The sequence below is a fragment of the Gallinula chloropus genome (genome assembly GCF_964237585.1).
Source record: "Gallinula chloropus genome assembly, chromosome: 9".
Taxonomy (NCBI): Eukaryota; Metazoa; Chordata; class Aves; order Gruiformes; family Rallidae; genus Gallinula; species Gallinula chloropus.
Window position 1 is genome coordinate 17,319,595 of NC_140094.1, and position 15,057 is coordinate 17,334,651.

The 15,057-nt window shown below is 49.9% G+C and overlaps 1 protein-coding gene across 1 annotated transcript in view; it reads right to left on the bottom strand.

Annotated features, from left to right (window-relative positions):
* IGDCC3 (immunoglobulin superfamily DCC subclass member 3) overlaps positions 1 to 15,057 on the bottom strand; it is a gene marked incomplete at both ends in the record, with an annotated part of 99,403 nt that overhangs the window by 33,803 nt on the left and 50,543 nt on the right. Inside the window, 2 exons of the mRNA XM_084268032.1 lie at positions 4,188 to 4,318; positions 7,019 to 7,163. Of these exons, the coding sequence (XP_084124158.1) occupies positions 4,188 to 4,318; positions 7,019 to 7,163 (276 nt within the window). The remainder of the gene's footprint in view (positions 1 to 4,187; positions 4,319 to 7,018; positions 7,164 to 15,057) is intronic.

The window sequence follows — 15,057 nt, forward strand, 5'->3', positions numbered from 1 at the left end:
AACCCCAACCAGGCTGGTAATGCTGTGATAATCTCTGCACTAGCCTTCTCCTCATTTCCAACAAGAGCTGGGTTATACTCCAGAAATGCTGAGGTCAAATAGTGCTGAAAGAATTCCAACAATCTGAAAGTTGCTACTGGCAAAAATGCTCTGTATACCTGCAGAAATACTTGGGCTGGTCATCTCCCCCTGTGAAGGAAAGGGGCACAGGGAGGGTGGGAAGCTGAGCTCTGCCACGGGCCAGGCTTTGCTGTAGGGACCATCCCATGGTACACAGACTTTCCAATGTCCAAAAAGCTTGTTAAAGAGAAATGATCCACCAAAACCCATTGGTGGGGGCTTTTCTCCAAGAAAAAGTAATTCTTTTCCTCCTGCACCTCATCACCATTTCACAGCAGCTCTGGGGCTGAAGTTGGGGTATTACCGGGGGGATTTCGCAGGGGTCTCGAGGGCAAGCACAGTTCAGAGCAGCTCCTTTGGTAATTGTCCCTATGAGGGCTAAATGCTAAAGCGACTCTGAGGTTTTGTCTAAATGGGCAAAATCCAAGAAAAATCACCGTGTCAGTGTGACTTAAGAGCTGACTTTCTCCCTAAATGCATTTCACTGCGAGCCATAAAATGCAGATTTTTTTTTGATGAGAACCAGAATGCACAATAAATTCATATGACCGGCTGGTTAACCCCAAGAGATCTGAAAAACAATACCTTCCCCCTCAGTACCTCCAAGGGCCTTTAAAACCCGTGTAGATTTATTGTTCTAAATCACAATACTAAATGTTCACGCTTAGAATAATACGATATTATCAGCGTATTATACGGCGATTTCAATATTTCAAAACACGGAGAAACGAAATGAATTGTCCAAGGTCACCCAGGAATATCAGTAAACAGGAGCTGGAACCAAAGCAGAAGGTATAAACTACTCTATTTCGGCAATAAAAGTCTTTAAAAAACCCACTCTCTGATTTATACTCCAACTCCTAAGTACAATTCGGGTTTCTGGGTAGTGGTTTGGCCAAATCCTGCCCAGCTCTGGAAGCGGCATTTCCATGGCTGCTCACCTCCTCCTGCCCTGGCCATGTAAAGACATCGCTTACATGGCCTTACAGCACCGCTGCCTCCTCAATGCCCACAGCAGCACCAGCTCCAGGGCCCGAAAGGACGGTGACACGGTGGTCAGACACCATGCAAAAGGACTGACCGTGCCCAGCCATCAAGGAGAAGGTTTCCTTCTGCAACCAGAAAAGCTCTTTGATGCAGGGTCAGGAAGGAAGGAGTGACAAATCAAGGGACTCGTGGCAGGCAAACACTGCTGGAGCACAACAGGGTTCAGGGCAACACAGGGGGGGAATTGTTTTGAAAGAGAAAAAGGCTCTGATGATGCACATGGTCCCTGGGGACTCTGCCAGCAGCAATCCGAGGATGGGGAGGTCCCCAGCACTGCCGGGAGTGACAGGCACTCTAGCAGGGATGGGAGCGACGCCAGCACAGGCTGTTAGATCTTGATCAAAAGGACAGCAGCAGAGAAGAGCCGCAGCTCGTGCTGAAAAGGTGTCAGTGCAGAGAGGCAGGCAGCCCCTCGGGAGCATCTCCGCTAAGCAGGCACTTGAAAATAATCAATCAGGAGGGTTGGAAGACATATCCGTGCCGCTCGCTGCCAGCAGCCCCACCACCACTGCCAGCAAGAGGAATGAAAGCAGGCTCCTTTATTTCACACAGGCAGCCAACCCTCCTCCTCCTCTCCAGGAGGGCTGTGGCAGTGCCCAGCAGGGCAGGGGTACCCAGTGCCCATAGAATCATAGAATAACAGACTGGTCTGGATTGGAAGGGACCCCAAGGATCACAGAGCTCCAACCCCCTGCCACAGGCAGGGACACCAACCTCCAGGCTTGGATCTATCTACACAAGGTTGCCCAGGGCCCCATCTAACCTGGCCTTAAACACCCCCAGGGATGGGGCACCCACAACCTCTCCGGGCAGCCCGTTCCAGTTTCTCACCACACTCTGACCATCTCCATCCTCTCCCCACCCAGGGCTTGGTTTGGAAACCCCGGTGAGATGGACCCAGGGGGTGAAGTTTCTGCCCCACTAAGAGGAGAGGGAACCCTCCAACCACAATGACGAGCCGAGACCACCGTTCCCTTCACCCCCTACACAAAAGGGAGGCTATAGGAAGATCTGCAAGGTTACCACTTACCCCATCACACCTAATGACGTGTGCACAACAGCCCTCACATTAGTTCCATATTAACTGGCACAACACCCACAGCAGCAAAGCAAGGTCTCTGTGCTACCTCTGCAGCATTCCGCAGCCTTTGCCGGTGTGCCAAAGTCATTTCCATGGCTGCTCACCTCCTCCTGCTAGGGTTAACATCCTAGCACATACCTGCTGTCCTGCTCTAACAGATATTTATGTGCCAACACCACAGAGCATAAACTTTTCTCACTGAGGTGCAACCAATGCAATGGGTTTTCCAGAGGCTGGAAGCACACAAACATCCCGTTAAAGCAGCTCTGAGATATGCAGGCACTGAACCACAGTCCAAACCCTTCGACAGATGCACGTGGTGCCCATATTCATCATTCAACTGCTTTAACGAAGAGGAAAAACCCACAAACATTTCACAGACAGGAAACCTGGAAATTGTCTACCTGAAACGAGGGATGGTTGGATGAGAACAACTTGCACTTCCTACCCTGTGAGAAATAACAACTCAGGCCAGTGAAGTGATGCAGAAGATCTTCACCACATTGATGATTTACTGTTCTCTTGTCCCTCCACGTGGCTCCCAGCCACATCGATCAAGAAAACAGATAAAGTAACAAGCACCAAAAGCTCCCAGGTCTTTCAGAACCAGTTAATTTGCTTCCTTTCCCCAGCAGAGTTGATGTACACAGCATCACTCTTTCCTCAGCTTCACCCCATTTCACACACGTTGTGTTCTGACAGTCAGCAGAGACTGATCTGACACTCGGCACAGGCGTTACGTCTCCTACTCCAGAATCACAGAATTGTAGGGGTTGGAAGGGACCTCCAGAGATCATCAGGTCCAACCCCCCTGCCAAAGCAGGGTTGCTAGGACAGGTTACACAGGTCAGTGTCCAGAGGGGTCTGGAATATCTCTAGAGAAGGAGACTCCACACCTCCCTGGGCAGCCTGTCCCAGGGCTCTGTCACCCTCAGCACGAAGAAGTTCTTCCACATATTGGTGTGGAACTTCCTGTGCTCCAACTTGAAACCACTGCCCCTTGTCCTGTCCCCACAGAGCACTGAGAAGAGACTGGCCATCAATAACTGATGAGTTATTGCTCAAAGGGGCTCTGAGAGGTCAGCCTGGGTCCCACATGGATGGCTAACAGGGTGGGCAAGGGGCCAGTCAGCGGTGGGCAGCACAGCCATGGAAGGGTGGTAGTGGTACCCTAATCCTTCCTTCCCGGTGCCCAGGCTCATCGCTCCCACGTGCCATTTCGTGCGCTTTCCCAAAGTGGCCAAAGTTGTGCACATGCAAAGCGTGGATGTGGGTCACTTCAGTTCATCCCTGTAGCTTCATCATATCCTACCTCCAGCAGCACAAAACCAAACAGCAAAGTGGGTGATTTTGGCCCTTTTTTGTTTTGTTTTCATCATTTCTTCAGCTGGAGCTTTCAGAGGTAAAAACCTGCTTCAGCCCCTGACTTTGAATGTGGATGGAGAACCAGGTCAAAATTCAGCCTGAGGTGCTCAGGCCTTCGCCTTCTCCTCTTCCAAAGAAAGGTTACCCTGCTCTGGTCACAATGCAATGCTAACAGCCTACAGAACATAATTCCCCCATTAGATAAATAATTGATCACCTTGTGTGCTGCAATTACTTCCAGAGTGGGCAGGTCTCGTAAGGAAATGATGAATCTTCCATATTTCCCAAAGAATTTATTTAATGTAAAGCTGCTGTAACTCATTTTCTCACAGTCGTTCCTCTACCCAGAAACTGGCACTAATTTGAAGGCAGAGAAACAGATTTATCTGCTATCAAATGGACTGATCTGGCAGGAATTAATAACAATCCAGAGTAAGGAAGGTGTTACAGCCGGACAGACGGATGCTCCTCAGTGCTGTCAGCCTGAAGCTCACTTAAAACCCCTCTGGCCCAAAACAGCAGTGGGAGGAAGATGATGGAAAGGCAGTCAGGACAGGGTTTGCTGGTAACCAACCTGACACGGTGAGTCTGGCCTCCCGGCTGAACTTCACGTTAGCGATATTGGTAGCGACGCAGTGAAAAATCCCACTGTCTTCTGCCCTCAGTCCCGTAATCTGCAGGACCCCCTTGGGAAGCAGCGTGTACCTGTGGGAAGAGAACAGCAGAAACAAAAGACTTGCAAAGCAGGACACAATGTGAAAGCAAGCTGGGTGAGGCAGGATGGCTCTGTGCATCCTGGTGTGGAGGTGCCAATACCATCAGAGTGATGAAGCCCGCGGCAGCTGAGCCCACGCTTATCACTGCATCAATTCTGGGGTGGGTTTTTTGGATACTTGAGCCTCTTGTTGTCTTTTACAGGGAAGTATGATCCATTTCTTTATCTTCCAAAGCATCCTTGAGAAAGGATGACTTTCGCTGGAAGGGTATGAAGTAGATGCTTCCTATTAACCCATGGAAAAGCTTTGGCAGCGTGTTTCCACATGGACATAGCTGATCTGCAAGTTATCACCTGGAGCACAGTGACCACAGACAAGCATCAGGCGAAGCATGTGCTCCACGCTCCCAGCTCCAGGACTCAAATCCACACAGCTTTAAACCCTCAAACGTGTGGAAAGCCATGTTTAAAATAGATCTTGAGTGGGCATACTAAATATCAACAAGTATTTGCTATATTTAAAACATGGGTGCATTTACATCACGCATGCACACGCACATACGTGTACACATACAGTACAGGTTGCTTGGCAACCATATGTTTAAATCAGCTGGTAGTAAAAGTCATTACAGGGTGATGAGTTAATAATCCATTTCCGTCTGGAAGATGAGGAATCTCTTTCTTCCTTCTCAGCATATGGTTAAGTGCCTATAACCTGCTCCCCGTGCCGGGTTCCAAACGTGCGGCTCGGTGTCGGTGGCAGCGTGACAGCAATCAGTTTTACACCTCCCGTAAGTTGATTGCAATCTCTCTCCGGGACTTTAAAAATGCCCATTGTTTTGGATGAATTATACCACAAGAAGCCTTCGGTTTTGTTAACAATCTGCCCCCAGCATTAGAAGATTCAATTCCAAAGCTATTATTCCGCCTTCAAAGCCTCCAAGAGCAAGACTCGGCATACAAATGTATATACACTTCATACACAGGAATGCACCGAGTGTGATTAATGCAGAAATCCAATTCAGGCAGAGAAGGAACCCTCATCACCCCAGCCTGTTGGTGTCAGAGATTAATCTACTGAGCTGACAATAAAACCCTTGCCTTGTAGCTTTACTTCTTCAAAAGGCCAAATCTGTTCCAAATCAGGACGCTGAGGATAGGGAAACTGCTCCTAGCCTATGTTCTCCAGGGCTTAGGCAAGCTGCCCCAGAGGAGAAGCAGCGGGGATGAGAACAAGTTTGGGCTCACTGGCTTGGAGAAAAGTCTTGGAGTTCCTCAGTCTTGGAGCAAAGAAGTCCTGCTCATACTCAAATCCCTGCCACAACTGATAATCTCCACATTCATGACTCTGGGCTCAAGTGGAAAGGGGTAATAATGCATGAGGGACTTCAAGGGAACTTCACCTGTCCTGTGACATCTCATCAAGACACACACAAGGCATCAGGCCCAGTTCTGCACCCCCTCCTTCTGCCAGTAGCACCTCGGACCAGTCACCCTACTCTACCACATCCCCAGTTTCGTGCTTGTGTGAGCAAGGAGCCTTCAGAGGAGATGAAGTCTAACGCATCAACCCTGTGCTGGGCTAAAAAAAGCTCAGATGAAAAACACAAGGAAAACCAAAACCTGACAGTTGCAGTTTTCCAGGGCAGGGTTGGGCCTCTTGGGTCGTTCTACTCTAAGTTCACCGTAACACTGAAAAGGTCAGGCATTGTTCCAGCCCTCGTGTTTTCTCCTGCCTCCAAAGGAGACCCACCACGTTCTGCTGCAGAACTGACATTCTTAAGAATAGGGGCTTTCAGGAAAAATATTTACAGCTTCCTGGTTTTGCCTATTCCCAACACACGGACATCAATTCACCAGCGAGGTGTGCTGTGACCGATTGTCTCCCACCGCCAGTTGTGTGGCTCCCGAGCCGCAGCTGGGACCGCCGGAGGCTGGCGGCACGGAGCACGTGTTTCCTGCCACCTGTCCTCTGCTGGGCCCCACCGCTGCTCGGAGGATCAAACCACGATGAAGGATGTTTCCGACACGAAGGGAGCAGCCTGTCAAACACAGGAAGCGAGGACGTGCCGTCTCAGGTCTAGAGTGGAGAAGGGGGGCAGCTGGCATTTCTCTTCAGGAGGGTTGCATGGGAAATGACAGCCCAGGATGCTGTGGGATGATCTCTGCAGGGCTTCCCTGCTGCCACACACAAAGCACCATGAGAGAGTCCACCTGGGAAGGAACATCTAGCAGCCACGGTGTAACTCAGTGTTTGTGAGAGTGCAGGATCCACGTAGAGGACCCCAAGTCTGGCTTGGAAAGAGCTGCATGAAATGGAGCCATGGAAGGCTGATGCCAAAGCTACCCTGGCCCTGCTAGGACTGCTGGGTGGGCTCTTCATGCTGGAAAGTAAACCTGGAGGAGGGCTGATCAGGGAGGGTCAGTGCATGCCTTTGCCACTTTCAAAATCAGCTAACAGGCTTTATCTACCTCTCCTAGGAGATGCAGTAGTTCTGCATGGTGTTTGGCCAGAAGGAGCTCAGGCAACCCACACCATTAACTGAAAGAACCTTCCATAGTAGAATGCTGGCCAAGACCCTCAGCCCCAAACAGTTGCGTCCTAGCACAACCATGAGAGCAAGAACAGGCCTGGCCACCTTTTTCCACCTGGAGAAAGGACAGCAGAACATAGGTTGGACATATCCTACCTTTCATTGTCTGTGTTGACTGGCATGCGGTTCTTTTGCCAGAGGATGACAGGCTCAGGCAGGCCATGGATCTGGCACTGGAATCTGGCTACGCCACCTTCTTCCACCACAGCGTTCTGAGGGTGGATGTGGAAGTCGGACATTGCTGGAAGACACAAAGAGAGAGAAAAAAATCCACATGTGAAAAGAGATCCACTGCCAACAACTTCACACGACCTAGAAACACCTCGATTTCCCAGAGGAAGCAAATGGAGTTGCAATGCGAGGGTTGGCATCCTCACCTCCTCCACTGCAAAACAAGACGGGTGGCAAGTTCTTGCTATACATCTGCCTCTGCACATTGAACTGATTGACTCAGTCAGGGCAGGAGACGGTGCTTCATGGCCCACATGCTCCACAAAAAGGTGTTCTGTGGCATTGTGATGCACAGACACCGCACTGACATTTACTGAGGTCATTCTCAGGAGCTTAAGCAGGCTTCGGGTCCAAGCTCACATCAGGGAAGAGATGCCTATCCTTGCTAATGTCTTATCTGCTCCAAATATCCTTCTGGCATGCATTGGCTTGACTATTTTGCTTAAATACCTTGACCAAAAGAGGTCCCAGATCACCTGGTAAAACTTACAGCCCTCGATTTCCATCTCTGTGGGGCACATGCCCTGACTCATCACATACCCTGCCCGCCAGCACCGCAGAAGGAACCCTCACATCCCCACACTGTGGAGCAACAGGCTTCAGCTGATAGAAAGAGCAGCTGCCAGGAGCCCAGCAGCTCAGCAAACCAAAGCTTTAGGGGTTGGGACCACCTGACAGCGCCTGACAAACCTCAGCGTGCCCACGCAGGATGAATACAGCCCAGCCTTCTTCAGCACAGCCACAGCTGTAACCATTGTGCGGAAAGACCGGCACGCTGTTAGAGCTACATAAATAATACAGTAATTATTACTATTAATTAATTGGAAGGTGCTGCCTGTTGACTCTGCAATAAACATATTCAAAGCTAATAAACATCCCGGCGTTATTGAGCTGGTGATTCATTTATAGCGCCGCGTCCGTGGGAAGATCTCTCACATCATCATACAAAATCAACTCTGAGAGCCCCCTGCTCTGCCACCCCAGCCCAATAATACCCCCTCCTCCCCTCCCCAGCGAGAAACCTTCGTCCCCTTTTACATGCATCAAGTGTAATGAATGTACCTCTGCAAAGGAACAAGCTGCATATGTGTCAGGGCAGCTTAATCATTCATCTGCAGGCTCCAGTTGGGCTCAGGCAGATGGGAGATGGCCATTAGCGATCATACATTAAATATGTGTTGCATTAACCCGCGCTGCTCCCCCAACCGCTGCTCTCAACCCGCTGATGCTGATTTGTTAAGCTGATGGAGTAATACACAGCAAAGCCCTGGACCTGAATGGGCCTAAGGTTGGGATGGTTTTGTAGCCATGAGGGTGGGATGGGTGGGTGGCCAGCCCCACATCAGGATACAGAGATGGGAGCGGGACTGGGAGGTGGGTGTGAGATGGCTCCAGCCAGATGGGAATACACCAGCACAAGGCAAAAGATCACGGGAAATTATATTTCCCTTTCCCAATCATAGAATCACTGACTGGTCTGGGTTGGAAGGGACCCCAATGATCACAGAGTTCCAAACCCCTGCCATAGGCAGGGCCACCAACCTCCAGGCCTGGACCCACCCACGGTTGCCCAGGGCCCCATCCAGCCTGGCCTATGGAATATCTCCAGACCTCTCTGGTAAGGGATGGAGGCCAGTGGTGGAACAGCAATTTACCTGGTTCATACAGATTTAGCCTCGAAATGAGCCTGCTCTTGGCCCAGAGCATTCAGTCATATGGGAAGAAGCCCGAAGGCTGCTTTGGAGAGGCAGGGTGGGGTCCAACACCAGCTGATTCCCCTTCCAAAGTGGCAAGGGACGCTTCCAAAAACAAGGGGAAGCCTGGGGGTGCCCATGGCAGGAGAGCTCAGAATATATCAAAGCTGCCCCAAGGAGGTCCAGACCAGGGTGAGCATCTTACATCCAAAGAACCCTCACCAAGAAACAAATCCAAGAATTAACAAGAACGACACAAAGCTTGTTGAATTAAATAAAACCCAACCCCAACCCCACCATCATCCACAAAAACCCCAAGCAGAGTCAGATGCCCGCAGGAAAATCCCTTTCAAAGGGACAGATGCTCAGCGCTGAGGTTTTCTCCATGGCTGACAGGGCTGATAAGAAGAGGGAGGTGTGAATGAGACCAGCCCCAGCACAGGCTTGGCTCTGCTGGCTCCAGAATTCATCGCCCTTCCTTTATTTCAATAATATCACCTCTTCTAGGTAAAACTGCAGCAATAACCTCTACTCTTAAAGACACTAGTATTAATATTTACCATGAATAAAACATGGGGAGTTATAAATAATTCAGTTATGAGGATGTTAAGTAAAATATTACTTTTCAATGACCCTATAATGTGGCTTTGAAGCAGAGTTTGATGTTAAATGCCTAGGAAACACCGTGACCCTTGCCAAGACCAGCTGGTTTGCAGAAGCTGCATGAAAAATTCATGCACCGAGCTACGAAATGCTATTTTTAACCCAGGGGTTTCTGAGTTTATTTACAGTTGTGGGGACAAAAGCTTTTTGTAGCATCTCCTGTAAAACAGCAGCAGAACTCGAACACAAGCAATTACCTGGGACGCTGTTTTCAGCCTGGAAAGAAATCACTGGGAGTGAGGAGAGGAGAGGAAGAGGAGCATCACCACGTCACAGGGCATCTCTTGGAGGGGGTAAAGCTCTGCTGACCCACGTGAGATTTGGATGCACGTCCCAACTGAGTGCAAGAAACTCAGAGAGAGGAGTGCTTGCTCCTGTTTGGCACTTGTTTTTCAGCAGCGAACACCAGGACCCCCCGGTATCAGCCGGGCGCTATTGTTCCAGCCGCCACAGAGAAGAGCGGCACACCAACCCCGGTGAGGTTGGCCAGCAGCCAGGGAGCTGCATCTCATTTCTATGCTAATGGCCATAATGATTTTAAAAATAAATACATGCAATCACAATATTCACCCGCGGGTGCCTAAGGGGAGGCACCCTCTAATCCATCTGCCTCCCTCGTCCTGGAGCGCAGCGTCCACGTGCCAGCCGAGGGACTGGTGCTGCCCTACACCCCTTTCTACTGTCACCACACAGGGGGAGCATCCCCCTGTTCCCATTAAACTTCCCTCTGCTATCTCCATGTGTAGCGTGGTAGGTCCACGTACACCATGAGTGTAGGGTAGTCATCAAGCCATAAAATCAGACCCAAAGCACAAACACACTCATTGCTCCCTGTTGATGCTCTACAACATGGTGTCTGGGAGCTGCTGCTATCATCACACCTGGATTTTGGCCACGGTCACACAGAGCAGCACAGGGCATGGAAACACAGTATAGAACAAGCTCCCAGTGGGCAGGGAATAGTTGTAGCAGCCCTCCCACACCAAAGGGCTAAGCATCCTCACCACCACCCACACCAGGCAATCCTCAAAGGAAAAAGCTTTTCTCCACATTTCTGCCACCAACCTGTTGAAGTCAGACCTTTTCCAACAGAGCCATGTGGTTAAAAGGCCTCAAAGTTAACGCAGCACAAGGAACTGGAGTTTAATGGGGACATGCCTTGGCTCCCAGATGCTCCTGCCAAGGTCGGCAACCTTCGTTAGCTCCATTACAGCTGATGAAGGTGAAGCCTGGTTTGCCCAGTGTGAGACAAGCCATGGGCAGAACCTTCCACAAGTGGCTTCATTCTGATGCTGGCAACAGCTGCTGATTTCCATACTGAATTTCCAAATTATTAATAAAATTGAACTTCCTCTCAGGCCAGCAGAAGTCAGGGGTGTTTTTAAAACACAATGACCACGATGCCAATTAAACCCAGAACTGAACCCTTCCAGAGCACAAGTCCTATAAGGAGTGGCTGAGGGAGCTGGGGCTTTTTAGTCTTGAGAAAAGGAGGGGAGACCTTATCACTCTACAACTACCTGAAAGGAGGGTTCAGGGATGCCAGGGTCAGTCTCTTCTTTTGGGTGACAAGTGATAGGACAAGAGGGAATGGCTTGAAATTGCACCAGGGGAGATTTAGGTCAGATATCAAGAAGAATTTCTGTACTGAAAGGGCTGTCAGGCACTGGAACAGGCTGTCCAGGGAGGTGGTGGAGTCATCATCCCTGGAGGGATTTAAAAGGTGTGTAGATGAAGTCCTTAAGGACATGATCTAGAGGTGGGCTAGGCAGGGTTAGGCTATGGCTGGACTCCACGATCTCAAGGGTCTCTTCCAACCCAGGTGATTCTACAGTTCTAAGTCAGACTGACAGCTCCAGCAGAACCAACCCCAGTAGCTGTGTGGTTTATTAAGTGCCCTTCCTCCTTGGCATCTCAACTTGCCAAACAATTTCCCTGCTCCAAAGCAAGCAGAGGGACCACAACTTCTTCCATTCCCTCCTGACTCAGATGACCTTCACCGTTAACTTCAGCAAACTGCCAGAGAATGTCCTCAAGGAAGTTGGCAGACAAAATCTTTGCAAACATGGGTCCCTCCTCTGCTCCCCTCTGTGCTCTGGAAATGGAGGATTCGATTCCAAGAAAGAACTGGCACAAAAGATGGGGGGCGTATGGACACCACAAATCCCATCCTCTCCTCTCTTCCCCCTGCTTCCAAACAGGGACACTTCCCTCAGTCCTTAAGAAGAGAAAAACCCCACTTTATCTTCTTTTTCTAATTTTTTTTTTTTTAAAAAAGATGCATTTTTGTAAAGATAAGAAAAAGCCCCTGTCACAACAGCCCGGTGGCTACTCCAGCTGCAGAGCAGCCTCTGCGCCTGCGAGCCGGCCCGGCGTGTCTAATGATGCTATTGTGTGAGGTTGTTGCTGAACTGCCATGAGCCCAATTTTGAATGCAAGTTGCTTTGTGCATAGTGAAGCGTGAACAACAGCGCCGCCCATTTATCTATTTAATTCTCCAGGAGTAGCAGGAGCGGGGCCCTTTGCTCACAGCTAAAGGGAAGGAGGAGAAAAATCGCCTTTCTCTTGGCTTTGGAAAGGGAGGGAAATATTAAAGCTCAGCCGTGCCTCTCCCAGCACAGAGGGAAAATCCCCTCTGCCCCTTGCCCACTAATCATAGGGGTGAAAATCCCAAATCTCTATTGTCCATGCTAGACCTCAGACCTCAAAAGAAAATTGGGCTGGCAAGATTCCGGAGGGTTTGGAGCAGGGAAGACATTTTGGAGGAAGGTAGCTTGTTTAAGAGGAACCCAAATACACAGGGAGGAGAGAGAGGGAGGCAGCTCCATCTTCCCCAGGCTGGGCAGGAGAGGAGGGAAAGTGGGTCAGACCTGCACGCTTGTTATCTGCAAACAAACGCTTAGTCCTCTTTTCCTTTGGGTCTTGTTTCCTTCCCACCCCAAAGCTGATACAACTGCTCAGGTCACTTATTGGAAAAATACCTCCACCACCATCAGTTGTTGATGCAGGGGTACTCTCCTGTGAGCAGGAAAGACTTCGGTCTGGATAAATGCAGTCTCTGCGCCATGCATGGAAACGAACGTGGACCACGCACCCAAAGGACTGTCCTACACTGAATTATCTCACAATTTCTCAAAAGCTCACGAAGTGCTGTCCCTCTGGAGAGACACTGCACCCACAGCGTCCCGGTACGGCATGCCATGGAGCTTCCCCACCACTCTCACTGTCTTGACTTGGGAGGATGGAGTGTGCCAAGGAAGCTGCCTGTACCAGGGGACAGCCCTGAAAGCTGCTGGCCTTCACCATACTCTTCCTCATGCAGCAGCACTGCCCAAATACTGCCTGCTCAGACCCCAGACCTCCCGCATCACAGCCACAGCCAGAAACGATCCCAGCCTGGAAATAAGGAGCTGCAAGTGCTGGTACATCAGCACAAACACCTCATTTGAAGCCCAGCAAGCAACAAGGGATGTCTGAGCATCCTCAAACTTCTCCTAGAAACACAATGGTCCTTTAACAGAGGCAGGCACATCCACGGTCACAACCCAAATCCAACATCACCCCTCGGGTAACAATGGCATGCTCTACCCAGGAGGCAGTGTTGCTCCTTATAAATCATAAATCACTCCAAAAGATCACTGAATCACAGAATCTTTAAGGATGGAAAAGACTACTAAGATCAAAGTCCAACCGTTTGTCCAACACCATCACGTCAACTAAACCACGTCCTGGAGTGCCATGTCTACGTGGTTTTTGAACCCCTCTAGGGATGGTGACTCCACCACCTCTCTGGGCAGCCTGGTCCAACACCCAACCACTCTTTCAGTGAAGATGCCTCATGACTATCTGCCAGATGGAGTTTCTCACTCCCCTCCTTGCTCAGAGTACGTGGCAGAATGCCAACACGTTACCTGCTACGCAGAGCCGCACGCCGCAGCCCAAGGTGGTTTATTCATCACCCAGCACCCTCTTGTTTTGCAGGGGAATCGACTAATAAACACCCCTTTTAGCACTCACAAATTGGTTTCAGGGAGAGAAGTTTCTGGTGGAGAAGGCGGCGTCACTGGGGGAGACCTTTATCAGGGAGCGCTATTACAGTAATTTTTCAAGAGGAAATTGCTCTCCAGCTCATGACAGCGTTTAGTGTATCCTGAGGCAACCATTTGTGAAGCCAAACCCATGGTCCTGCTGCTGGAGGGAAGGGGGAGTATTAAACATCATAAACAACTCTAAATTTGCTTGGGTGGACTGCATATGGGACCAGGGATTCTGCAGCACAGGAGAAGATTATCCATCATCGTTACAGTACTCCGGCACCGAGGGCGATGCTGGCTGCTGTCACACCTGCCCGGTGGCACCAGTCACCACAAAGGGCTCCTGCTTTTCTGCTGGGTGGCCTCTTGAGTGGGGGGAACCCCAACATCACATGAGGCTCCCCTAACCCAAAGCAGGGCTCCCCCCTCCAGCTTTGCTGGAAGACACTCCCCCCTCCTGTTGCATCCACAGCTCACCCTGCTCCGGGCAATGGCTTCTTCAGGTCCTTGCTGCCTCTGAAGCACACGTTTGCTCTTTCCAAACCACCTATGAATTATCCTACCCCAGTGCTCCTTCAGACCCCTGAATTAATGAGAAAACGAAGGGCAAAGCGCCCCGTGAGCCTCTGCAAAGCGTGCAGCACGCTGCCAGGAGGCAGGTCTCCCCTGCCAGATTCCCACCCGGATCTCCTCATGTGTTTCCTACTCCGACACGCACAATTAAGACAAATTACATAGTTACCATCCTGATTTGTTGCACAATAACACTGTTTGCCATCCCTCTCCCAAATATTGATGGAGATGGTAAGAGGAAGCTCCCATGCAGATGGTTTTGGCCCTGGACCACCTTGTTTGCAGCCAACTGCTTCTGATATCGAGCGTGGGATGAGTGATCCTGCTTTTCATCAGCTTGGAGAGGCATGGAGAGTTGTTATCCTCCCACCCTTAAAACACCCCTGGGTAGAAAGATCCCTGCTCAGACCTCCTGGTCCACAAAGCCAGCAGCCATCCCTGATTTTCTGGGGTTTTTGTGCTCACAGATTGTTCCAGCATCTCCAGAGGCTACGGTGGAATCTGGGAAGGTGAGAGAAAGGAAGCTTTTCATCAGGACTGCCCACGGAAATGCCATCAGCCCTGCTTCAAGACAGGGAGCTGTCCTGATTTACAGGCTAATGAATTTTAAATGAGATGCATTTTTTTAATTTTTTTTTTTTTTTTTGTCACCAGCCCCCATTTTTCTGCCAGCAATCATTCCAATAATAGCTGGAAATTTTCAGCATCTGGTTTTACCAGCTCTCTTGTAATTAGTTTACTAATGTATTTCACTGCGCCTTTGTTATTTTCAGGGAATTACTTCATTCCCAGCTATCAGAGATAGTGCACTTCAGTCTATAAGGAGTTTGGCCTTTGTTCCCCCGTGGTTATTCACATGGGGGGGAAGATGGCTCAGTGAATGACAAGCCTTTCTATCACCACACATTCTCCATTTAATGTCTTTATACTGGCTCATTAA